We start from the raw sequence: 25328 nt of genomic DNA on the forward strand, positions 1-25328 counted from the left end.
GGTGTCCAGATCCTGGGAGGTGTCCACTTCTCCTCGTCACTCCTCGCTCTATGCGAATGTGGTTTGGGCTAAGGTGTGCGGCTACAGGGCAATGCCGTGTGGAAGAGATGCTAGCTAGCTATTTCTCCCCTAGCATAGCATCATTGCTAAAGGCCCTGGTGTTCCCGACTAAGCAGCTACGTGCTACATCCACCTTTGTAGGGAAGGCGTATGCGGCAGCAGGCCAGGCAGCAGGTTGCTCGGTCCATGGCAGCCCTGGAGGCCACAGAAAGGCATCTGTGGCTCACCTTATCTGACCTCCCAGACAAGGATCAAGCTGGACTGTGTGGCGATGCTGTGACGGCGATCGTGAACAAGCTCCAGGAGTCTAAGAAGCAGTCGGCTGCATTTCAGCAGTACCTCCCTCGGCGATCTCGTGGGGATGTTCGGCGGCAGCCCCAGCCTGGTCCTTCCGGGCACCCCGAAGCCCAGAAACAGAGCTTGCCCACCCGATCTCCACGGGCAGGGCCTAAGGGCCCAAGGCGATGCTCTAGGCCCAAGAAGGACCAGGATGACCTGAGGGTCACCCTCGCCTCCGACAAATGGGCAGTGGTGCATAGACCCTGTCAGTCTACGGTTGGGGGGATGGGGCACACCTCATGTTACGGTGCCCATCCCTCCCCTGCACCACCGGGGTGCCAGGCCATTGGCTCTGCCACAAGATGTGCTCCAGAGCATGGCCCCCGCCAGTGGGCACCTCCCTTCACTTCCGCCCAAAGTCTCGGTACGCATGGGGGAGACCCGCCACCTCTCAGGAGGTGTCAACAGCCGCAGTATTTTGCTCCAGCCGTTCGGGTCATGGAGGCCGGTCTGCCAGCCCTGCCACAAGATGTGCCTCAGGGCGCAGCTTTCCTCCAGCGGTTCGCTCCCCACCTTTCCACCCGAAGGTTCATTGTGGAGGGGGAGGGTCCACCGCCTCTCATAAGGTGCCATCAGCTGCAGGGCTCGGCCCCAGATGCTCTGAGTGGGTCAGAGGCCAGCCCCGAGGGGCTGGTTCCCCTGAGGAACTTTCTGACAGCTTGGGAGGGGCTGCCAGAAGTCTTCTGGTGGGTCCTGTGGACTATAAAGGACGGTTACATGGTTCAGTTTGCATCCTCTCCTCCCGTTTCAACGGGATGTGTCCCACCCTGGTGGGACCTGAGCAGGCTCTGGTCCTGGAACGAGAAGTGCGCACACTCCTGAGGAAAGGAGCCATCGTGGTGGTTCCCCCCCTTAGCTCGAGAGTCAGGCTTCTGCAGCCTGTACTTTGTCGTACCAAAGAAAGATGGCAGGTTGCGTCCCATTCTAGATCTACACTCCTTGAACCACACTCTCAGGAAACTCAGGTTCAGGATGCTCACCCTCAAGGAGGTCATGACTCAGATCAGGTCCAGGGACTGGTTCGTCACAATAGATCTGGAGGACGCATACTTTCACGTTTCCATCCTCCCTGCACACGGGAGGTTCCTGAGGTTTGCTTTTGGGGCAAAGCTTACCAATATCGGGTCCTCCCATTCAGCATAGCACTCTCGCCTCGCACTTTCACGAAATGCGTCGACGCAGCACTGACCCCGCTGCGGCTCCAGGGCATCCGTATTTTAAACTACATTGTGAAGGGGCTTGGGTTTTGACTAAATGCCAGCAAAGGTGTGCTTTCTCCAGTGAACCACCAAAAAGAACCACCTTTTTGGGCGTGGTATGGGACTCGGCCAGGATGCAGGCACGGTTGTCACCTGCTCGGGTCGAAGTCATCCTCACCTCTGTCAGGAGAGTGCGGGAAGGCCGGCCACTAACTGTGAAGCAATTCCAGAGGCTGCTGGGTCTCATGGCGGCGGCGGCCAGCGTAATCCCGCTCAGCCTCCTGCACATGAGGCCCCTCCAGAGGTGTCTCCGGGGCAGAAGATTCTCTCTCTCTCAGGGGAACGCATATCATTCCAACAAGGTCTTGCGGCGTGCCCTTCGTGCCTTGGACGTTTGGAAAGACCGAACGTTTCTGTCCCAAGGGCCCATGTTGGGGGCTCCATGTTGTCACGTGACACTAACGACGGATGCTTCCCTCATGGGGTGAGGTGCAGGCATGAGTGGCCACTCTGCCCAGGGTCTGTGGAGCGGCCCACGTCTCTCGTGGCACAGAAATTGCCTGGAGATAATGGCAGTGTTTTTGAGGTTAAAACACTTCCTCGTGGACCTGCGAGATCACCATGTTTTGGTCCGCACGGACAACACTGCGGTGGTCTCCTACATCAACCACCAAGGGGGACTACGATATCACCCTTTGTACAAGCTAGCATGAGAGGTACTCTTGTGGTCTTGGGACAGACTCCTCTCTTTGAGGGTCATTTATATCCAGGGATGGTTGAAGGTCAGAGCAGATGCCTTGTCGAGGCAGGGGCCGAGGCCTGGGGAATGGCGTCTCCACCCCGAGGTGGTGGAGTTCATATGGCGGAGGTTCTACAGAGCCCAGGTGGATCTGTTTGCGACCCGGGAGACCACACACTGTCCCTCTGGTCCTCTCTCTCTCACCCAGCCCCATTAGGTCTGGATGCCATGGTGCAGTCGTGGCCGAGGCTACGCCTGTACGCCTTTCCCCCAATCACACTGCACCATGGAGTTCTGGAGAGAGTTCACCAGGATGGAGTTCATCTCCTCCTGGTAGCAGCTTGATGGCCGGGCAAGCCATGGTTTGCGGATCTGGTGTCCCTACTCGAGGGCCCTCTTGGGAAATTCCCCCCAGGAGGGATCTCCTCTCACAGTCGGGCGGAACCCTAGTGCTGTGGAGGCTGTGGCTGTGGCCCCTGAGGGGGCACAGTTCATAGCGGCTTATCTCTCTACCGTGGTAGTAGAGACCCTTCTCCACTCCAGAGAGGAGGTCGTACGCCGCACAACCCCCTTGACCCTGAAGGTTACGTGTCCACAATTGCAGCATATAGCACCCCGCCGGCGGGGCAGCCACTGGGTAGGCATCTATTGGTGACCATTGACCGAAGTGGCCCTTAGGTTTCTGTCTATTAAGACCACCTTCCTCTTGGCGATTTCCTCCCTGAAGAGTATTCGAGATCTGCAGGCCCTGTGCGTGGCCCCGTCTCACCTGGAGTTTGCCCCTGGCATGGCCAGACTGTTTCTCTATGCGAAACCTGGGTACATTCCTAAGGTGCCTTCAGCTCCATCACGACCTGTCATGTTGCATTCTGCCCTCCTCTGTTTACAGCCCACAAACAGGAGTGACAGAACTGTGTCCAGTGCGAGCACTGGTCACTTACCTCCGCAGGATGAGTATGTGGAGAAAGTTGGAGCAGCTGCTCGTCTGCTACGGCCCTAACAGGAAAGGTTTCCTGGCCGCTAAGCAGACATTGAACAGATGGGTAGTGGATGCGATTGTGTCGGCCCCCTGGCCTCCCCGCACCGCTCGATTGTGTCAGTCCTCTGGCCTCCCCGCACCGCTCGATTGTGTCGGTCCTCTGGCCTCCCCGCACCGCTCGGGGTCTGAGCTCACATAGCATTTCGACGCAGCGTCTTGTTCCTCAGGGAACTAGGGTTTCGAATGTAACCTAGAGACGAAGTGTTGGCTATATTGTTTTTTTCACATAACTAGCACTTTCTCACTGCATGAAAAGTGCAAAGTTTGCATTTGTTTAATGGTTTGCATCTTTTGTCTGTTTGGGATGAACCAACATTTTTAATTGTTAAAGTCAAATACAGGCATTTTTAAAAGTATTGATTTTTAAGCATCATTTTAAAATTAATTAATTAAAAGGCAAATAGTCCATTTCTCAGATTTCATGAATTAGTTTTAAAAGAAAATTAAAAGAAAATGTTTTCCATGGCATACAAAATTGAATTCAAAATGAAATCAGATTTGGTGATCAGTGCTGACTTACTGTTTTCTAAATCAGAGTTGAAAATTAGGGCTGTGTCCATGGACAGACAATCAACTGTCACCTGTCCTCCAACTACCCTGAACCAGTTGTGCCTTAAGGGTGATGAACCATCAAACTTGTCATGAAAGCCACTTCTGGCACTATCATTCATACCAATCAGTACATCATCAAGAGCCCACTGGGCTGTGTGTTTTCCTGCAAGAAGAGGCAACAATTAAAAAAGCAAGACAATATACACACCCAAATAATGTATGCTAGTGTGATCCCATTCTTTTTAATTCTGTTCTGCTATCTGCTAATTTAATATAATTAAATTATTTTGCTTATTATTATTTTTATCATGATATTTTTGATAGAAGAATATTGTATATTATTGTAGTATTTATGTAAATTTAAAATATTCTCAATACATCAGCAGTCACATATTTTTTTACCTTGCTCAGGTTGCCACCAGCGGAACACAGTGTAAGGTGCCTTTGCTTGAGAAGGTAGTTCAATGGTCACCAATTGTGGTTCTAGAAATGAGTCAAATTCTAACTCACGCAAGAATTCCCACTGTACCCCATTATTAGTGGAGTACTGCACAATCACCCCTGAAATACATTCCAAATAAATGTTGAGTTATAGGTCCTAACTGCTTTTTTATAAATGTATCTAAAATAGTCAGTAAAGCTGATATGGCAGCTACAAATTAGAAAAACAATACCTTCATTCCAAGAGTGAGGCTTAGTGCATGCTGGGCCCATGTTCTTCCCACCAATCCGAATGTAGAATTGAACAAGCCTACAGCAACGGTCCCAAAATATGTTTATTAAGGCAACAAAAATTCAGAAATTGCTGGAATTAACATTTGGTACTAAACTAATGAGAAGTTGTTTTAACACTAACCGAGTGCTGGTGGTGTCCATTGGCACAGTGCGAGCCTCTCGTCGCCCAGAACCACCAAAGTATAGAGCCTTTCCCTCATTGATGGTTCCACAACCATCCCCTATCTGAGCCCCTCTAATTAATTCCCAGAGATCACTTAATTTTCCTTCAAAGTCCTCGATTAGCTCAGTAGGGCTTGGCACAGAGGGCACACAGCTATCCTGTTCCACTAATTAACAAAGGATACAATTTATTTGTGACATGGACACAAAACAGACTTTACATGAATTAAAATTGGTACCTTCCATCCCCATGTCACAGAAGCATACTCCTGATATGCAGTCCCCATGACCCCCACAATAATTAGGACAAGGATCAGAAATGTAAACACTGTCTAGAGCAAATGCACTAGCATCCTGGTGTACACTGCTTTCTTGGATCCAGCGAAAACGTGTCTTACTAAAGAATAGAATGAGAAAGAAAATAGAGATAGGGTTAAATAAGCTACATACTGTATGAAGACAAATGTCAGAAAGTTTTTTGCTTTTTTCTCTTTAGCAAACAAACTAGAAACATTTATTGAGGGCTTTATGAAATTTCAACAAATTCAAGTTGTATCCATTCATACACAGTGTAATGCATTAAACATCCATGTATTCCGACATGAATTCACTGCATTTTACGTTTGTTTTTTGTTAATGTAATGTACCTTGCAGCCACATTGCGTGGAATTACAACTGTAACTCTTGTCCAACGCTCATAGTCTCCAGTATTGAACACAGTAGGCTCTGTAAACTCAAGGCCTCTGCCTTTACAGCTTGCTATTCCATTGAAGCCTGGGAAACAGCCCTCCTGGACCAGAGCCCATGTGCGCCCGGCATCATGGGAATACTGGAGCTTTACAGGTGCCGTTGCACTGAACTCTGATTTGCAGCCAATGTTCAACTATAAAAAGTAACAAAAGTAGTATGTATGCTAGAGTAAAAGGGCTACTTTCAAACATTCAAAGACTATTTCAAATATATGTACAACCCTATAACAGAAGGAAGCTAAGGTTTAGCCAAAGCATAAGTTCAGTCTTTCTAACTTTAATGGCTTAAATGCTTTGAAAATACCTTAAACTGCAATGTGTAGCCAGGTCTGAGGGCTATGTCTCGGGTCACAGCAACTCTATCCCCATCCGATTTTCCAAATACCATGGCAGAAGGTATGGGGGCACAAAAACTACCATTTCTTTCCTTGTCCATTCCTTCATTACCCAGCATCAGCCAGACACTCATTTGGTTTAGTGGGTAATCAAAGGCTGGCTTCTCATAAAAGTTCTGAGGACAGAAATCCACAAAAGTTAATTTCTTTATGTGTGGATAATTTGTGTGATACTGATATGCACTCTATAGGGAAAATCGTTAGCAGTAAGAATATACTCAGTTTGATTACATAGAACTTAGCATATGTGGCAAATCACAATATACTGGATTTCCTTAAGACATTTAATTTGATACAATTCAGTGCTATACAGGTCTTTAGCCAAGTTGAATATTCAGTCAGAAATTTCCAAGGTATTTACAAGGCATTACAATAGTTCAACTTAGAGGAAATATAAGCATGAACTACTTTCTCTCAGTAATATTTTACTTCACTTTTTGTTGATTCCTAGAAAAAAGTCTTAGAAATGTTACCTACATGTGTTTCAATGAGATACTGGAATCAATAAACTCACAAAAGACTACTGAACATAATGTAACTGAAAGAAAATTATTTATTTTGTGAATTATTTATTAAGTTAATAATTTATTATTTATAAATTAATACTTTAAACCTTAAAGTATTATCTGCCTGTGGACCAGGAGCTGTCAAAAACTTTAAATGGACATGGACAAACTTCAAATGAACTACTCTAAGATCAGTAACATATGTAACCTAAGTGATATCACTGACAAAACAGACTAGTAGGAATATATTATATATTGATATATAGATCACTTGCACTCAAAGCACGTATTGTAAATTAAATCATCTCAAATAGCTTTAATAAAAAAAATAAAAAATATATATAATATATATAATATATATATATTCGTCTTTAATAAAAAAAAAATAGCTTTACTGCACTCTGCCCTTACAGAAACTTGGCTTAAGCATTGGTCTAAATGAGTTTACCCCATCAGGATAAGCTTGAGCCTCGTCAGACTGGTCGTGGAGGTGGTGTTGCCACAATCTTTAGTGATTTCCTCACTGTTACTCAGAGAACACGATATAGATTTAATTCCTTTGAAGTGCTTGTTCTTAATGTTGCACTCTCTGCTCTAGGAACCATGTATAGACCCCCGGATTTTCTCTGAGAATTTGCAGATTTTCTTTCAGACCTATTGTTTAATTTTGATGAAGCGTTAATTGTAGGAGATTTTAACATTCATGTTGAAAATACAATGATGCTGTAGGACTCACATTAATGGACCTACTTAACTCATTTGGGCTTAAACAAAACATCACTAGACCAACTCATCATCTTAACCATATACTAGATTTAATTATATCACATAGAATAGATGTCACTGATATAGATATCATACCTCAAAGTGATGACATCACAGAACATTACCTCATAATGTACACATTACTTGTAGAACAGACTAACCGTGTCTGAAAACGTTATCGACTTAGACTATTATTCCGACCACTAAAGACAGATTCACAAATAACCTGCCTGTTCTGTCTCAATTGTTTACTATACACTTAAATGATCTAGATGTAATGACTAACAGCATAGCATCTTTACTAGCACATCAAACACTGTTGCCCCATCCAATTAAAGAAGACTAGAGACAAGACACCTGTATTATTGTATAATAATCATATTCAAACCCTCAAGAGAGCAACCTGTAACATTGTGCAAAAGTAGAGAAAAATTAATTAGAGGTTTTTAGAATTGCATTCAAGGACAGTATGTCCAGCTATAGAAGGCTCAAAAGCTGCTAGTGTCACGGATACGCCAGGTTCTCACGACACTTCCTTCAGATCTCAATCGCTGGAGTTCTGATAATCATCACCTGGCGTCACTCAACACTAATTGCTCACAGACTATTTAAGCCACGCTCTCACCTTCATTCACTGTCCAGTCTCATATGCTATGCTTACTAACTCGACTCTCTCATTCTTCTTCTCCTCAGTAGCGTTTCCAGATCCTGTTCTGCACGTTACCAGATTCAACTCCTTCTCGAGCGTGTGTTTATCGGAGCACGGCCGAAGCGTCCTTCACCACGTCTCCAAGCTTTGCAGCTTTACCTCAGACCTGACCTATCAATAAACACTGGTTTTGATTTCATCTGTTCGTTCATTGTCTTCTGTTCGTTACAGCTAGGGCTTAGCACCTGAGCAAACTCATATAAAAATCTAGTAAAAGTGGTAGAGAATTTTTGTATTTATCTCCCAAACTTTGGAACAGCCTTCCTGATAAAGTCCGGGCCTCAGACACACTTTCCCAGCTTAAATGTAGATTAAATACCTATACCTATAATACTTCACATAATTTTGTGCTCCAGTATATGCAAATTATTAAAGATTCAAAGTGTTTATTGTCATATGCACAGACAGAAAGCATGTTTCCCTGCACAATAAAATTCTTACTTTGCTGTCTACACTAAATGTCATACAGTAAAATAAAATAGAATAAAAAAATAAGAACAAAAAGATAAGAGCAACAATGGCAGTAAAGGTGAAGTACAGCTCTTAATAAAGGCAATAAAAAGTGAGGTAGTGCAGTTCTGAATAAGACAATAAAGTGAGGTAGTGCAGTTCTCGGTGAGGTAGTCCAGTTCTTAAAAAATGAATGTGCAAAAATGTAATTCAATGTAAACAGTTATGTCCATGGTTGCTGTAATGTGTCTGTCTGTGTTTTCCCCTTGTTTCTGTCTGCCGTCTCTCCCTGATGTTAATTGTTTTGCTCCGCCCACTCATTGCTCACCATGGACACTAATCACATTTCATCTCTTCCCCAGGTGTCTTGTCTTTGTCTCTAATCGTCTCTGCTTTGTTATTGGCTCCTGTCCACTATATCTACTCTGTCTGTTCACTTCCCTGGGGTTGGTCGTTGTAGGTGTTTGGTTCATGTTGTTCTCTGTTCCTGTTCCATGTCCTGATCTGTTTTGCCTGCCTGTATGTTTGTTTCTTGTTTTTGTCCAGTAAAGTCCTATCTGCACTTGGATCCTCAATCGCCTTTGTCTCACCGTGTCACACCGTGACAGAATGACCAACCACATGGATCCAGCAGATATCCTGTTTTGTCTACGTCAGGAGGACGCCCCAGTTGAGGAATACATGGAGGTATTCTTGGACCTGTGCAACGAGGTCAACTTTGGGGAGAAGGCTCTCAAGGACATTTTTAAGTACGGACTAAAGGACATCCTGCGGTATCTGATGCCGTCTACTCGAGAGATAAAAACATTCTCAGAGTTCGTCAACTTGGCGTTGCTCCTGGACGGGTCCACGCTGAGCGTGAGCAGTGTAGAGACGGAAGCCGGCCGTAAGTATTTTTTGGGGGGGGGCAGCAAGCATCGGGGTCCGTGGGCCACAGAGTGGAATCAGCCACGGACGCCCGAATGCTCCACAGTGCCTCCGCCCAGACCAGTCCCGTGCACACCCGTGATTGAGCCAGTTCCCATGGCTACCGTACCGGCGAGCTCGGCTGAGGTCCGTGCTGACCGGCTGGTCTCCAAACTGGCGGATACCCCGATGAGGTCGGCCGGCATCCCTAAGCCGCCGGCTGGACCAGCCGGGTCGACGGAACCGGCCGGGTCGACGGAACCTGCCGAACCGACCGGGTTGACGGAACCTGCCGAACCGACCGGGTCGACGGAACCGACCGGGTCGACGGAACCTGCCGAACCGACCGGGTCGACGGAACCTGCCGAACCGACCGGGTTGATGGAACCTGCTGGGTCGACGGAACCTGCCGAACCGACCGGGTTGATGGAACCTGCCGAACCGACCGGGTCGACGGAACCGACCGGGTCGACGGAACCTGCCGAACCGACCGGGTCGACGGAACCTGCCGAACCGACCGGGTCGACGGAACCGACCGGGTCGACGGAACCTGCCGAACCGACCGGGTCGACGGAACCTGCCGAACCGACCGGGTCGACGGAACCGACCGGGTCGATGGAACCTGCCGAACCGACCGGGTCGACGGAACCGACCGGGTCGACGGAACCGACCGGGTCGAAGGAACCGGCTGAGCTGACGGAACCAGCCGACTCAGCCGGGTCGACCGAAATGACCGAGTCGGAGAACGCGGTCAACATCATGACACCCAAACTACCTGAACTCTCTGCCTGGCCTGAACCTATGCATGTTTCAGTTTTCCTGTGTTTTGCTTCGCTGGACTTGCCAACCCTTCTACCTCCTGTCCCTGTTCATAGGCCCAAAGCACCACCCTGGCTGCCAACTCCGTTCTGGTCTCTGGCGCCGCCTCCAGCACCACCCTGGTCCCCGGTCCTGCTCTGGTCTCTGGCTCTGCCTCCGGCACCACCCTGGCCTCCTTTTCTACCGGCTCCGCCCTGGCCTCCTGCTTTGTCGGCACCGCCCTGGCCTCCTGCTTTGTCGGCGCCGCCCTGGCCTCCTGCTCTGCCGGCGCCGCCCTGGCCTCCGGCTCGGCTGGCGCCACCCCGGCCTCCTGCTCAGCGGGCGCCACCACTACACGAACCCGACCCGCCCTCCCACCCTGGTTGCGCCTTCGCTCCACCCGCCTGAACTGGGTTTTGTGGACTTGGGAGCGTCTGGAAGCCGCTCGTAGGGGGGGGGCTCTGTAATGTGTCTGTCTGTGTTTTCCCCTTGTTTCTGTCTGCCGTCTCTCCCTGATGTTAATTGTTTTGCTCCGCCCACTCATTGCTCACCATGGACACTAATCACATTCCATCTCTTCCCCAGGTGTCTTGTCTTTGTCTCTAATCGTCTCTGCTTTGTTATTGGCTCCTGTCCACTATATCTACTCTGTCTGTTCACTTCCCTGGGGTTGGTCGTTGTAGGTGTTTGGTTCATGTTGTTCTCTGTTCCTGTTCCGTGTCCTGATCTGTTTTGCCTGCCTGTATGTTTGTTTCTTGTTTTTGTCCAGTAAAGTCCTATCTGCACTTGGATCCTCAATCGCCTCTGTCTCACCGTGTCACACCGTGACAGTTGCAAACTCCTGTCATCTTTTTATGAGTCTGATGGCAGAGGGGAAGAAAGATTTCTTCAGTCTTGAGGTCTTGCATTATAACCTCTCTGATCAAACTTAACTCAAAGCTAGCTATATATCTGAATTGGAGGGGGGGGGGTTCACATAAGTGATGATCCAGACCACTCATTGAAATAAGGCAGCCAGAAAACGATCTCTTTGCTTAGAGTTATTTATATGAACTCTCATTTACTTTACCCTCATTGCATATGATACCACAGTACACATTACAATGTGACACAAGTCATTGAACAACACATCTTAGAAATTCCAACTGTAAAACAAAAGCAGTCTTATCTAGGATAGATGTCCAATTTTAAAGAGGCTCACAACACTGAAGACAAAAGCAAAAGGGTTCTTGCAAGGAATTGTTAAGCTTATCCATATTGTGTTGTCTTCTGAGTGCTTTACGGCGTATCCATCACCACCTCCTCAAATAAGGTAGCTGCATTCTCCAGTCACCATTTTAATCCATTGTCCATGTTATACTTTTAAGTATGCAATGGGGGTGACACAAGAGGCCCTTCTATAAATACAAAATTAACTCAATTACAAGTTTGCATTCATTAAGAGTACACTACAAACAGTGCCAGAGATATAACAGTCATTCATATAAAGTCAAAACATTGCAGTAAATATACTCACAATGGCAATAGAAACAACTGTTTCCCATTAAGAGGCCTTTCACTGAAGCCAACACAAACCCTGATAAACCTAGACTCGGGTGGCAGCCATTTTCTTTTCCTTTACTAGTCTATCTCCTTATAAACATTCAACGTCAAGGTTGCCCCCTATAGGTAAGGAATAGAACAACTAGTAACAGGCCAGACCTGTTACATACCCCTCCCGTCAGAAAAAGTTGGGACATACCCATGGTAGCTTTTCAAATTCTGTACGTGATAAGTGTCCCTATTTTCAGGATCATCAAGAAATGATACTGCGTAATTTACAGGGCCCAAACACTTCTCAATTTTGGCTGGACCTTTCCATTTAGCAGAAAGTTTTGCCATAAAACCTTCCTCTGACTTGGACGATGGGTGAGCACGGACCCAAACTACATCACCTACTTGGAAGTGTGTCGATTTTCTTTTCTGATTGTAATAATGTTTTTGTTTAGTCTGAGCTTTTCCTACATTCTCCCTTACCAATTGGATCAAGTTTTGCTGTCTTTCTAATACTTCATAGGTAGAGCTGCTTGGGTCAGGTGGATAACGGATGGCCCTTTCCAGAGGCCCCTTTAGTTTCCTTCCTAGGGCCACCTCGGCAGGTGTAAACCCAGTACTTTCATGCCATGCCGTGTTAATTGCAAATCTGAACTCCGCCAACCATCTGTCCCATTGTCTGTGGTGCTCTTCCACATAAGAAGCGATCATGGTTTTAATGGTACGATTAATCCTTTCAGTGAGGTTGGTTTGTGGGTGGTATGCAGTTGTTAATTTTTGGACCACTCCCCATTGTTTGCACACTAGGTTTATTAGTTGCGATGTAAACTGTGCTCCACAGTCGGATACAAGGTAAGCCGGAGTTCCCCATCTAGTAAAAATTTCTTCAACTAAGATACGAACTATTGATGGTGCTTTAGCTGTACGTAAGGGAAATAACTCAACCCACTTTGAACAGTAGTCTACCACCACCAACAGATGTTCATTCTGCTTTCCACTCTTTGGAAAAGGTCCCATCAGGTCTACTCCCAGCATATAACCTGGCTCCACCACTGGTGTAGATTGTAAATGTCCTGAAAGTTTAGACAGGTTAGGTTTGTACTTTTGACAGACTTGACAATTCTTACAGTACTTCCATACATCTGCTCTTACACTAGGCCAATATGCAACTTGTAACAGCCTGAGAAGTGTCTTCATTCTCCCAAGATGTCCACTTAAAGGATTGTCATGGGCGTATTGTAAGAATTCATGGCGGAGAGATGTTGGAATAATTAATTGTAGTTTCTCCCCTTGAAGACTGCTGGGGACACTGCGGAACAGCAATCCATTCTCATACACGTAGCTTACCCGTGTATTGTCTCCCTTAACCTGTGCATCGACTTTCTTTTCCATTTCTTGTACTTCAGGGTCATTCTTCTGTGCGTCAGTAAGTTGGGAAAGGTCAACTGGTAAGTTAGCTGGTTTTATTGATGACTTCACAGCTTTAAGCACTGTCAACATTCCTGATGGTTCTATACTTCTAGACAGAACATCTGGTACCACGTTGGTTTGACCTTTTCGGTACTTGACCGTAAATTGAAAGCCCTGTAACCGAATGGTCCATCGCGTAAGTCTTGAGGATAGCTTGGGGTGTTGGAACACCCAGGTCAATGCGGAGTGATCCGTAACAACTTCAAATGGTCGTCCCCCCAAATATGTTCTCCATTTCTCCACTGCCCAAATCACTGCCAGACATTCTTTTTCAAAGACAGAATAGGTTTTTTCTGGTCCTCGCAACAACCGAGAGGCATATGCTACAACATGTTCTTCTCCTTCAGCATCTTGCTTTAGCACTGCTCCCAAGCCGATTTCACTTGCATCCGTCTGAACTTTAAAAGATTTCGACAAGTCAGGGGGAACAAGTACAGGGGCATTTGTGAGGTCGTGCTTGATGGTTTCAAATGCTTTCTGACATTCATTTGTCCAAGCCCACGTTGCATTCTGTTGTTTTAGTGCATGGAGAGGAGCAGCCTTTTCAGAAAACTTAGCGATAAATCTATAATACCACTGTCGGAACTCAGAGCCGGTCTCCAAGTCGACACATCACAGGGTGTCCTCTTCTCTTAGGCTTTTAGTTAAATTTCACTGTTAACTCTATAATTACTACAAAAGAAACTGAGAAAACTCCTCAGGCCTGGATGAGAATGAGCAAACTTCTTTATTGTGGTCAATCAGCCAACAAATTGTAGTTGCCAAATTCAAAGTATCAAATTATCAAATTGCCAAATTTAATAGTAACAAATTATTGCCAAATTAAAAGTAACAAATTACCAAATTCAAAGTAACAAATTAAAACCCATAAGGGCATGTCATGCCAAATCAATCAAGAAAGAAACAAAAACTCTCGCGACGTCCTTGCGAAAATAAAAACAACCCCCAACTGGCCCGCTCGCCCCGGATATATATATATACTAACACTCCTCGCCCCCCGCTTCGTTTCCCACTATTTTTTTGGAGTCCCAGGTGCCATATCACCTGTTTTTATCGGCATTACCCACTATGTTCTCTAAACACCCGGACCCAATTTCCCCTGATTTCCCATTACCTTTCACCCATATGCCCATTTATGGATTTTCCTTCCCTTATTTCGCATAACTTTAGACTAAACACCTGGGCCTTCTTCAGTCTGCACAACATGTTTATGAGCACCAAATGCCCATTTATGGATTTTCCTTCCTTTAGTTCTCAGGGCCTAGGACTGTGGCCCCCTGTTTTTTTCCATTCTACCTAACATGTTTTTGCTATGGGCCAAGGTCTGAGACCCATGGTCTTCTTCATTTTCCATAACAATTCATGAGCTACGGTCTGGGAACAATGGTCTTTTCCATTCTGCCTAACATGTTATCGCTATGGGCCAAGGTCTGAGAACCACTGTCTTTCCCATTTTTCATAACAAGTTTACATTTGTTATTACAAATGTGCACAAAAAGGGGCTCCATTCCCTCGTCAAAGTTACATTTGCCATTTGCTTCTGAGTCTTTTACGACAGACATCTGCCCTGAGGAGTGAACCTGCATTCAACTAAAATGAGTAAGTTTCCCTTTTGCTATCTTCTCCTGTATATGATGTTTTCTGATTATATTCACTCTATGAGTCTATTTTATGTCACATGATATTATGTAAAAAGGCTCTTACCTATTCGTCATTCTATAACATTACTATTGTTAAGCTATTGCTGCTGTAATATTGCTTGTGTACAAGTGGAGTTCTTTAACTTCTCAAGCCTGTTAATTGTTTATGATCTCAGCCTGTCTTTTTATCCCCTGGCTGGGCTTGCTAACATATACATATCTCAAGCTTCATTTCCTCTATCTCTACTAAGTCAGTTACTCTTTTCTCTCCTTAGATCCTTCACCTCCAGGTCGGTCAATTCAGCCTGGCTACACCCGCCGGGACCCTCGTCCTTCTCCCTATCCAAGACCTGCGCCTGCTGACCCCATGGCCGGCTATCGCCGCTTCCAACTGCGTCATATCATCTCTGAGCTCACTACGCTTCTGGAACAGCTCATTTCTCCTGAACTGCCTGCGCATGCTTATCTGCCATCCCCTATTATGAGAAATCCTCCTGTTCTCATGTCCTCCTCTCAAACCACTCTGGTAAACCTCGTGGACAGGGGATCTCAAACTGATGGCTGTCCTCATGCTCACCCTTGCACCCGTGAGCCTGGAACTCCCGGCTCCCCCCCTCCTTATGCCTATGTTCGTCCCCTCTCTCCCACCTTTCCATCTTCTCCCTCTTATTCTAACCCTGCGTCTCCAGATTACACTCCTGAATCTCCAGATTACACTCCTGGATCTCCAGATTACACTCCTGGATCTCCAGATTACACTCCTACTACTCCCCTTTACTAAGGCCTAATAAAAACACCTTAATAATAATAATAAATCACCTTCTATCCACCCTCTGACTCAAGTGTGGTTATTTGGTTATTTTATTCTCTAGTTATATATTACCTTAAGATTATTACAACATCTGGGGTTTGTCCCCATGTGTCTTATGACTCCAATCATAATCGCCTTAAGGCATGTCTCTCTGTTTTTTACTGCTGGGTTCTGGGATTTTTCACAACATTATTCCCCCCTGTGAGACTGTACAGTCTCACAAAATCTATGTCGCTGTGTTCTAGACAATATAAACCCACTAACCCATATATCTATCTAATCACGACGACCTTCACCCCAACGTCTAATAAACCATAAACCAAAACCTTATTTCCCCTCAACAAAAACGAACATAACATAAACATAAAACAAAACATTATTCCCCTACATCAAAAAACATACATAACACAAACATAAAACAAAACATTATTCCCCTACATCAAAAAACATACATAACACAAACATAAAACAAAACATTATTCCCCTACATCAAAAAAGGTGAGCCAGGAGTGAGCGAAAAAACCTCTTTGGAGTCAGATTTGAGGGAAAATTCTCACTCTGCCCGCGTTTATAGCGCGACAGTGAAAGCAATGTCACCAGGGTCACCAAAACATACAGCATAAACATACTAAAGGTATAGTAAACATAATAAACAAACAAAAACACACAAAAAAAACAGTTGCAGGGCATAAGAAAACTAGCTGTCCCTACGACCACCACCAATGGTGATTACGCTGCATAGTTTGAATCCACTGTGGCAACGGGGCTCTGATGTGACGGCCTGCACGCAGGGATCTCCAAATGTCTTTGTGGCAATAAGCGTGAAAAGCTCGAGTAATGGGAACAACCGCATCCGAATCACCCCCTGCCCATGAGTCCATGAAAGTGGGTGGTCTTTGCATATCCTGTAGACCTTGTTGCACATCTTTGGTGTGCGATGTCCAGAGTTTATATCCACAAAAGAATACCGTACAGTACTGCCGTACGGCAGCCTGCCGTACATGGCGGGAAATAATATACGCATGTGCGCGTCCACGTCCACGTCCATACGTCGAGGCCACACAGAAGGAACGCCGTATCTCGTATGTGTGTACCCGCAAAAGCAATCCCCTGTCCAGAGAATAATCATTCTCATGGCACGAATGAACCCACAGTCCTTCAGGGAGGACTAGATCTGCATGTGCAAGGATAAGTGATACGGGGCGTGTGTCCTCAAGCAACGTGAACCAAGTGTCAGCCGTCGGTGGGGAAGGGTATGTCAGCCAGGTCCGATGTGGTGATACACCCAGGTTGAAGTCCCTCCAGATGAAGTCAGACAGGTCTACCTCGTTGTCCAGTACGATGCACGTATAGCAGTAACCGGGAGCGTCGTCGAGTCGACAAGCGATACCCCGTGGGCTCGCCTCTAACCGGGCACACGTGCGGGGACGCTGGACTTGTCTCTGATTACTCCGCGGGTTCGACATAGCCTGCAACAAATCTTCACATACAATATAGAAAACAGGCAATAGACCAGTAGACACAGATACCAACACATTACTTAAGCATATGTACAGCAAAGCTTGTGTGTATACAGTCTGAATTCAGTCACAATTAGGGCCACCACCAATAATGATTGTGGTGTCTCGCGTACACCCAACGTGGCAATGGCGCTTTAATCCGCCGTTTATTATTCAGTGAATACCAAATGTCAGAGAACGCTTGGGAGTAACATGTTCTTGGAAGGATTACTACTACTTCTGAGTCTCTACGTGTTTGTAGGCACTGAGCCAGCCAAGCTGGCTGCGGGTGTAGACGCGCTAGGGCTGCTTGTGCCCCACTAGTGTGAGTAGTCCACAGTTGATAACCACAAAAGAAAAGAGAGTAATACTGCTGGACAACGTGCTGCTGCACATAGCGTGATATGAGGTACGCATGCTTAGTTTTAGGGCCATACAGTGATGCAACGGAAATGCACCGGCGGAGTTCATAGGCGTGAACCCGCAGGATGAGTCTATCCATAAGCTGGTAGTCCATGTCAGGTTGATGCATGACCACCCATGACGCTTCTTCGAGCATGATGTCTGCATGTGAGAGTATCAGTGGGATAGGCCGTGAGTCCTCCTCCAGGGTAATCCACTGACTGTGCGATCTAAGGGGGGGATACGATCGCCAAGTCCGCTGGGGCTCCTTTTCAAGCCTAAGATATAACCACCACCGGTATGCCGAAAGGGATACTTCCCTACCTAACCTTCTACAAGACGAGCAACAGGCCAGGCGTGGGGCGTTATCGTCATTATATCTATGAAAGCGGTACACCAGACCCTCAGAATCAGGTTCAAGGCAGGCACACGTCTGATGTCGTTGCACTGGCTGGCGGCGCTGGGGACGCCGGGATGGGATGCACTCCATAAGTCTGTACACAACACTTACAAAAACACACACACACACACACACACGGGATACAGACAAACATGGACATACACCAATATGTTACAGTCCTGTATATGTGCAGCTAGTTCCAGTCCGAATCACTAATGTTCTTGTCCAGCAGCGGGAATGAGTCTGGATCCATTTCCATCATCTGCATCTGCATATATTGTCCAAAGAGAGAGTGGACTGTTTTGTCAATCAACGCGCGTAGAAGAGGTATTCCGCAGCACGCAACACAGGCTATGACTACTAATACTGTAAAAATTGTCATGCCTACACGCATTAATCCTGCCATCCAATCTCCCGAAAGTAACCACTTATACCAGGTTGGATCCGGTGCGCCCGAGTTCCGGACCATCTGGTCTCGGGCTGCTTTCATCTGGGTAAGCAATGTGGTTAGTGGTCCTGTAGGGCCCGTATGTAGGGGGATGACGGCACAACAGTCAGTGCCGATCATTTCACACACTCCCTGTTCTGGCCCTCGCATTTGATCTATAGCAAAGCGGTTCTCCACTGTCATCAGCGTGGTGGCATGTAATTGTTCTGAGATGAGTCCTAAGGCCGCAATTGTATGATTGATAAAGCGCTGCTGATTATACCATATGTAGTTTATCCATTTCATATTTCTGTGTACTTGCACGTGCGGTAACAAAACGGTCCATGCCATCGAGGTTGCATCGGATAGGGCTCTATGCTCCTCTGGAACACCCACAGGCTCTCCTCTCCAGTCAATGTAAATATCAGGGTCTGCTGACCAGGCAGGAAGCGCGGACGCATTACTGGGTCGCAGATATTTTGAGATATCACGTATAGATCGTGAGTTATGGATGTGTGCTTGCGTTAAGAGTTGGTCTAGGAGGGAGTTATTTAAGGCCATCACTGTAAGATGTCCCTCTAGCACAACTGGAGCACACAGTCCATGCCACATTCGAGGAAGGGTCTGAAGCGCCGTGCTCTCGCCACAGTACCAGAAGATGTCTGCCAGTGGCAATGTGCCAAATCTCAGACTAGGGACGGTCATTAGACCTGGAACGGACTTTTCACATCCGTATTCTGTCGTCTTACAATGTGGAAGCACATTCACTATAGGGTGATGAGCATCTAATATTCCCATGCAGGCAGTTTTAGGAATAAATCCGACATACACTGATCCCCTGGACTTAATACATAGTGGAAATTTCTGGTTAGACCGCATCTGAACGGACATATCTGTAGGAATTGGCGAGGCTACCGGCTGATACGCACATGATCTACTTATGTTGCCCATCCATTTCGGCCCATGGGTTCTGGCTGCTGACCCCAGCAGGCACAGTGCAGGACACAAATATGTATCGTTATATGGAGATTTATCACACTCATCCACACCTCTAGTAGGCATTACATAGGGAGTTTGATTAGACCGGTCATGGCATACTACACAGGTACTGTTTGCAGCAACCTGGTGAGCAGTTTCTGTCAGCCACTGTCGATAGAGGTTTCCCTCGATGCCGTCAGCTGTGGTATTGTATTGGTTAATACTGTTCACTTTAACGTAATTCTGAAGTGTCCCGTACTCCCCCCGTACCCTGGAGTGGCGTGTTTCGCATTTACTATTGCCTGAACCGCCACATTTAGCCCAAAAATCAATACCTGCCTGACGAAACTGAAAGCCAGGACTCCAGGCTGGGACGTAGACATAGACTTCATATGTTTCAAGGAATAACGTTTTCTGCAATGAGGATGGATAAACTGAGTCCGCGTGGAGACTGTAATACCATAAGGCATGGATTAACTTACAATGTCCGCCGTCGTCACCTCTGGCAGGTTGGCCACTGATAACAATGCTAGTTGTTGGATCTGGGGTTGCCTCTCCTGGTCGCTTAATTCGAATCTCTAGGGTCAGGGTGTAGTGTGATGATGACTGGTTTTTCGCCCACTGTATCGGGTCTGATACTACTGCCGAAAAGGGACCAGTGTAGTCAAAAGAATACATCATGAAGTACCATGTGTCATTCCCTATTTTCCTGCGGTTGCTAGCATGGGTGAATAATCCTAGAGCACACTTTATGTGACTTTCAATAGCTGTCTCGGCTGATGTCCTGTCAACTCCCGCTATTATGGGATAGGAGCTTTTCCCCTGAAACACTGTGCGTCCCCCTATAGTGGCGGAACCTGTGCCTATACTACGTCTGAGCCGTGAGCCTGATTCGGAGGTGTGATAGGGCAATGAGTCATTATGAGTGTCATTATGTAGGGTATAGGCACGAATTTTAACTGTAAAAATTCCTACTGCGATTGCTAGATTCAGAAGTATGCTTATTACACATGCCATATAAAAGATTTGTACAGTTAGTCTGTCTTTATATTGTTTATGAGTTCCATCGAGTTTATCTAGTGGTTTCTCGTCTGTGTTCTCTTTTTGGGGAGTGGCTAGTTGAGCCATGATTCACAAACGATTTGTTATAACTTTAGGTCTCCAACAATATCTAATCTAAATATCTAATCCCTCGCTGAGCTTGTGTAACCTCCTGGATTATCCTCAACAATGTCACCTACAGGGGCAGGGATTGATGTCTCAACGTTCCCTGGCAGGTGGATTTGCTGTGTGCGTGCTCTAGCTTTGGCCCGTGTTCCAGCGGCCGGGCCTGTCACTAGGTCAGGACCATAGGGATCACTATAATCCTGGTCCTCAGAATACGAAATCCTGTAGTCTTTTTCTTTCCTTTTGTCGGCGGGTGACTGACCTGCCCGCTGTTGTCCTGCCTCAGACGTGGAGGGCTGTTTCCCGGTTCTTTGTTCTATGGCGTGTGGCTGTTCTTGGGGCTGCGCCCTCGTCTTTGAGGTTGAAGATTCTTCCCCAGTGTTTGCTACAGCTGTCGCACGACAACAATGATTAAGGTGGTACCAGTATTCCTTACCTTCGACCTTGACTGCCGTGGGGGTAGCTAACACCACTTTAAAGGGTCCTTCTCTTCTTGGCTGTCTCCAATGTTTTCTCTTGAATGTTCTGATGTACACGTAGTCTCCTGGCTCTACCTGGTTACGTGGTTCCTCCACTTCTGTGCCATGCGTAGCCGGACTCACCTGCGAACACAAGAGTCTATGGATATGGGTTAAATGCTTCACATAGCTTGACATTTCACCTTCCATCTGTTCAAGTGATGGGCCCTTATAGGGTCCTCGCGTAAAAGCCACGGGCATCGGCCTGCCTGTTACCATTTCATGCGGTGTCAAGTGTGTTGTACGATTTGTCTGTGAACGCATTTTCATCAGAGCCAGTGGCAAAGCCTGTACCCAATTCAGGCTTGTGCTGGCGCATATCTTTGCAATTTTCTCTTTTAGCACACCGTTGGCTCTTTCTACTCTTCCCTGTGAGCTTGGGTGATAGACACATCCCATCTTATGATTAATGCACAACGCTTGTGCAATGGATTCAACTACTTTATTCACAAAATGAGGTCCATTATCTGAACTCAACTGATCTGGAATACCAAACCTTGGGATTACTTCTCTACACAAGAATTTTGCCACTGTCTTAGCATCATTCCTGGCACAGGCCACTGCTTCTACCCATCTACTAAACATGTCAATCACTACCAAAATGTATCGCTTTCCCTCTGCCTTTTCTGCCATGTCCACAAAATCCATCATTAAGTGTCGAAACGGCCCTCGAGGTTCTGGAATGTGTCCTATTGGGGCCGTGAAACCCTTTCTGACATTTCTTTTAGCACAGAGCTCACATGTTCTTAGTGTTTTATCTACGTAGCTGGCTAGGTACGGAGACCACCAGTTTTTCCTGACAGTGTCTAATATCACCCTTCTGTTACAGTGATCTATCCCGTGGGCTTCCTTTATCAGCATTGGTAAAAGGGCTGTGGGTGCCACCCACAACCCCTCTCCGCTTCTCCATACTTCTGTCTCTTTGTCCTGGAATGCGCCTCGTTTTCTCCACTGTTCTACTTCTTCCGGATTGGCTGTGTTTTGTGCATCCCTCACATCTTCCATTGACATCTCTCCTGGACCTGCATCTGGCTCTTCTCCCTGCATGAGTGCCATTATGCATCCATCCCCTACTGCTGCCTTTTTAGCTGCTTCATCAGCTGCAGTGTTTCCTTTTGTTATTGTTGTTCCATCTGTTCTGTGAGCTCTGCACTTCACAATAGCTAATTTTTTAGGCATCTGTATCGCTGCCAGCAGTTCTGCTATGGCTGGTCCATGGGAGATAGTTGAACCATCAGCCCTCAGGAACCCTCGTTGTGCCCAGATTGGTCCAAAAACGTGGCATACCCCATACGCATATGCTGAGTCAGTGTATATTGTACACATTCTCCCTGCTCCTAGCTTACAAGCTGCTGTCAATGCTTTTATCTCTGCCAATTGAGCTGAGCATGGTTGTGGGACAGTCACTCCGCTTATTGTTCGATATACATTCTTCATGAGGTCATATTCTACTACTGCATAACCCGCTTTGTTTCCCTCATTGGTACGATAACATGATCCATCCACGAAGAAAGTTTGTTGTGCCCCTAGAAGAGGTTGGGACTCTAAATCCGGTCGTGCTTTCAGGAACTTTTCAGATTCTTCTGTACAATTGTGTGGAGTCCCTTCACTCGGCAGCACCATCCTTTCGGCCGGGTTAACTGTGTTGCATCTTTCAATTGTCAATTCCGGTGCTGACAGTATCACATCATAACCTGTGCGCCTCGCATTGGTTATTACAAACGCTTGACTTGTCAATAATGCATGCAGTGCATGTGATGTATACAGGGTCACGGGGTGACCCATTGTGATGGTAGAAGCCTTTTGATATGCAAATGCTGCTGCTGATAGAGCACGATAACATGGCGGTATGCCCTTCTCAACGTTGTCCAATGCTGTGCTGAAGTAGGCAATAGGTTGTTTTCCTACCCCTTGCTGTTGCTGCATTAGTACTGCCGATGCAAAGCCCTGTCTTTCTGACACGTATAGGTGAAATGGTTTGCTGTAATCCGGACTAGCCAGTGCTGGGGCTGAGGCTAGTGTGCCCTTCAACATCTCGAAGGCTGCTGATGCTTCTGGTGTCCATGTCAGCTGTGTGTTGGGCTTAGCCTGATCAGCAGCTTTTATCATATTTCTAAGTGGTTGTACTTTTAAGGCAAATTCGCATATCCATGGTCTGCTAAATCCTGCCATGCCCAGGAATGACAACATCTGGCGCACGGTTTGAGGTCGTGGTGCATCCCGTATAGCTTGTACATGAGCCGGCAATATTCTTCGTGTTGTTCCTTCTAGAACTCGTCCTAGATATTCCACCTTTCTCTGGCAGAATTGTAGCTTCTCTTTACTGACCTTGTGCCCATTGGTTGCTAGGGCCTTCAGTACTGTTATAGAATCCTGCACACATTGCTCTTTTGATTGGCTACAAATCAGGAGGTCGTCCACGTATTGGACCATCCGGCTTTCCAGTTGTAAATTCACCAGATCTCTGGTCAGTACTTGGTTGAATATTGATGGACTTTCGCAATAGCCTTGGGGCAGCCTCGTATAAGTATACTGTTGCCCACGATACGTAAATGCAAACAAGTGCTGAGAGTCCGGGTGCAATGGGATACTAAAAAATGCTGAACATAGATCGATTACTGTGTACCATTTCGTTCCCTCTGGAATATTTGATAACAAAGTGTGTGGATCTGGGACTATTGGGGTCTCTGCCACCACTATCTGATTGACTGGTCTCAAATCGTGGACCAGTCTCCATTTATCTGATTTGGGCTTTCTGACCGGAAAAATTGGAGTATTGCACTGACTCCTAGTGGGGATTAAAACCCCTGCTTCTAATAACCCTTTAATAGTTGGCCCTATCCCTTCTTCCGCTTCTTTGGATAATGGATATTGTCTTTGATAGGGTAGTGGAGCGTTAGGTCTGATTTGTATTTTCGCTAATCCTGCTGATTTGACTAGTCCTACATCTGTTGCATGTTTAGTCCATAATTGCTCTGGGACTTCACTTAGTGATTCTTCTACTTCTTTCTCTGTCAGCTCTTCTTCGTCTTCTACTTGTGACATCTGTACCTCCACTTCTACTCTCACCTGTAGTTTTGTCTGCTGACTAACTAGCATGGTGGTGGCTACTACTTGCTCTGTCCCCTTATAATCTATCTTTAGGAACGTTTTGTCTTCCGACACACATACCCTAGAATATCTTGTCGGGTTCCATTTCTCTACCCTCCCTGCTTCTCTCATCATGGGCCCTAAGTCTTTTGATTCATACCCTTGCCCGATCATCAGGGAGATGTGGGAGACTGCGTCTCCAACTTGATACCATTCTTGAATCAGTTCAGGGAGTACAGCATATGTAGCTACTCCTTGCCGACCAAGGATTATGCTGTGCGTGCTGATGTGATATTTTCTTCCTTCTAGTCGTTCTTCCCATAATGATGCATATTCTTCATCTTTTCCCCCTTCATCATATTTCAGGGTACAATGCCATGGTCCCCTGGCCTCACGGCAGTCTGGACGTATGTAGTTTAGCCATGGTTTCCATTCTGAGTATTCTTGCCATATGTTTGATGTATCTTTGTCCTTGATTTCCATCCAATACACCTTGTCCAGTTCTGTCATTTCTTCTTCTTGGCTTACTACTAGGTATTGTTGAGCTAACATTTCTGGGAGTGTTATCCACACTCCTGTTGGGCCACAGTGTATTTTAGCTCCTAGTTTGCAAAGCACATCTCTCCCAAGAAGATTAGCTGGAGTGTCTGGGGAGTAAAGTAAGGGTGCTTGCACTACTATTCCTTCTATAGTAATCCATTGCGGCTCAGTGAATCGTAGAGTCTGAGTTTTTCCTGAGAAGCCCACTGTTTTTATTGCTCTACGCGTGAGGGGAAGCTTTGTGCCTTCTTTCCCAATGCTTGTAAATGTTGCTCCTGTGTCAATCAGGAATGGGGCCTGCACTTCATTTCCGATTCCCACCATAATTGTTGGTTCCTGTGCAGGGTGCAGTGAGGTGGTACACTGCACCAGCTCCCCCTCTGGCTTCTCTGGGCCTCTTCACATTCCTCCAGGAGTTGGGCCCGATGGGCCCCCTCCAGGTGGTGCTGGGGCTCGTCCTTGAAATCCTGGGCCCAGCCATTGGCCTGCCCAATTCCCAGCTCCTTGTGGTGTTGCTGCGAGTGCATGCTGCATTCCCGACTGCCCTGCTCCTTGTTGAAGCATTGGAGCAGGCATCTGTGTCTGTCCTTGGTTTCCCATGGCCCCTCCTAGTGCCCCATATTGTAGGTAGGGACAGTCTTGTTTCAGGTGACTTGGGTGATTGCAATTCCAGCAGGTTCTTCTCTCTTGTCCTCCTGTTCTCCAGGCCGGTCTTTGTGGAGGTTGTCTTCCCTGTCCTCCTCTTCCCCG

At 46.5% G+C, this 25328-nt stretch overlaps 2 protein-coding genes across 2 annotated transcripts in view; one reads left to right on the plus strand and one right to left on the minus strand.

Annotated features, from left to right (window-relative positions):
* reln (reelin) overlaps positions 1–25328 on the minus strand; it is a 447239-nt gene that overhangs the window by 134891 nt on the left and 287020 nt on the right. The window contains exons 27-33 of the mRNA XM_047822245.1: positions 5879–6085; positions 5473–5708; positions 5065–5222; positions 4785–4992; positions 4603–4679; positions 4331–4489; positions 3897–4091 (exon numbers count right to left, since the gene is read on the minus strand). Of these exons, the coding sequence (XP_047678201.1) occupies positions 3897–4091; positions 4331–4489; positions 4603–4679; positions 4785–4992; positions 5065–5222; positions 5473–5708; positions 5879–6085 (1240 nt within the window). The remainder of the gene's footprint in view (positions 1–3896; positions 4092–4330; positions 4490–4602; positions 4680–4784; positions 4993–5064; positions 5223–5472; positions 5709–5878; positions 6086–25328) is intronic.
* Positions 14480–15648, plus strand: LOC125146185 (DNA-directed RNA polymerase II subunit RPB1-like). The gene is made up of 2 exons (XM_047822247.1): positions 14480–14705; positions 15022–15648. The coding sequence occupies exons 1-2, from the start codon at positions 14702–14704 to the stop codon at positions 15525–15527; spliced, it is 510 nt and encodes a 169-aa protein (XP_047678203.1). The 5' UTR covers positions 14480–14701; the 3' UTR covers positions 15528–15648.

The sequence above is a fragment of the Tachysurus fulvidraco genome, chromosome 13, assembly GCF_022655615.1.
Source record: "Tachysurus fulvidraco isolate hzauxx_2018 chromosome 13, HZAU_PFXX_2.0, whole genome shotgun sequence".
In the NCBI taxonomy this organism is placed as follows: domain Eukaryota; kingdom Metazoa; phylum Chordata; class Actinopteri; order Siluriformes; family Bagridae; genus Tachysurus; species Tachysurus fulvidraco.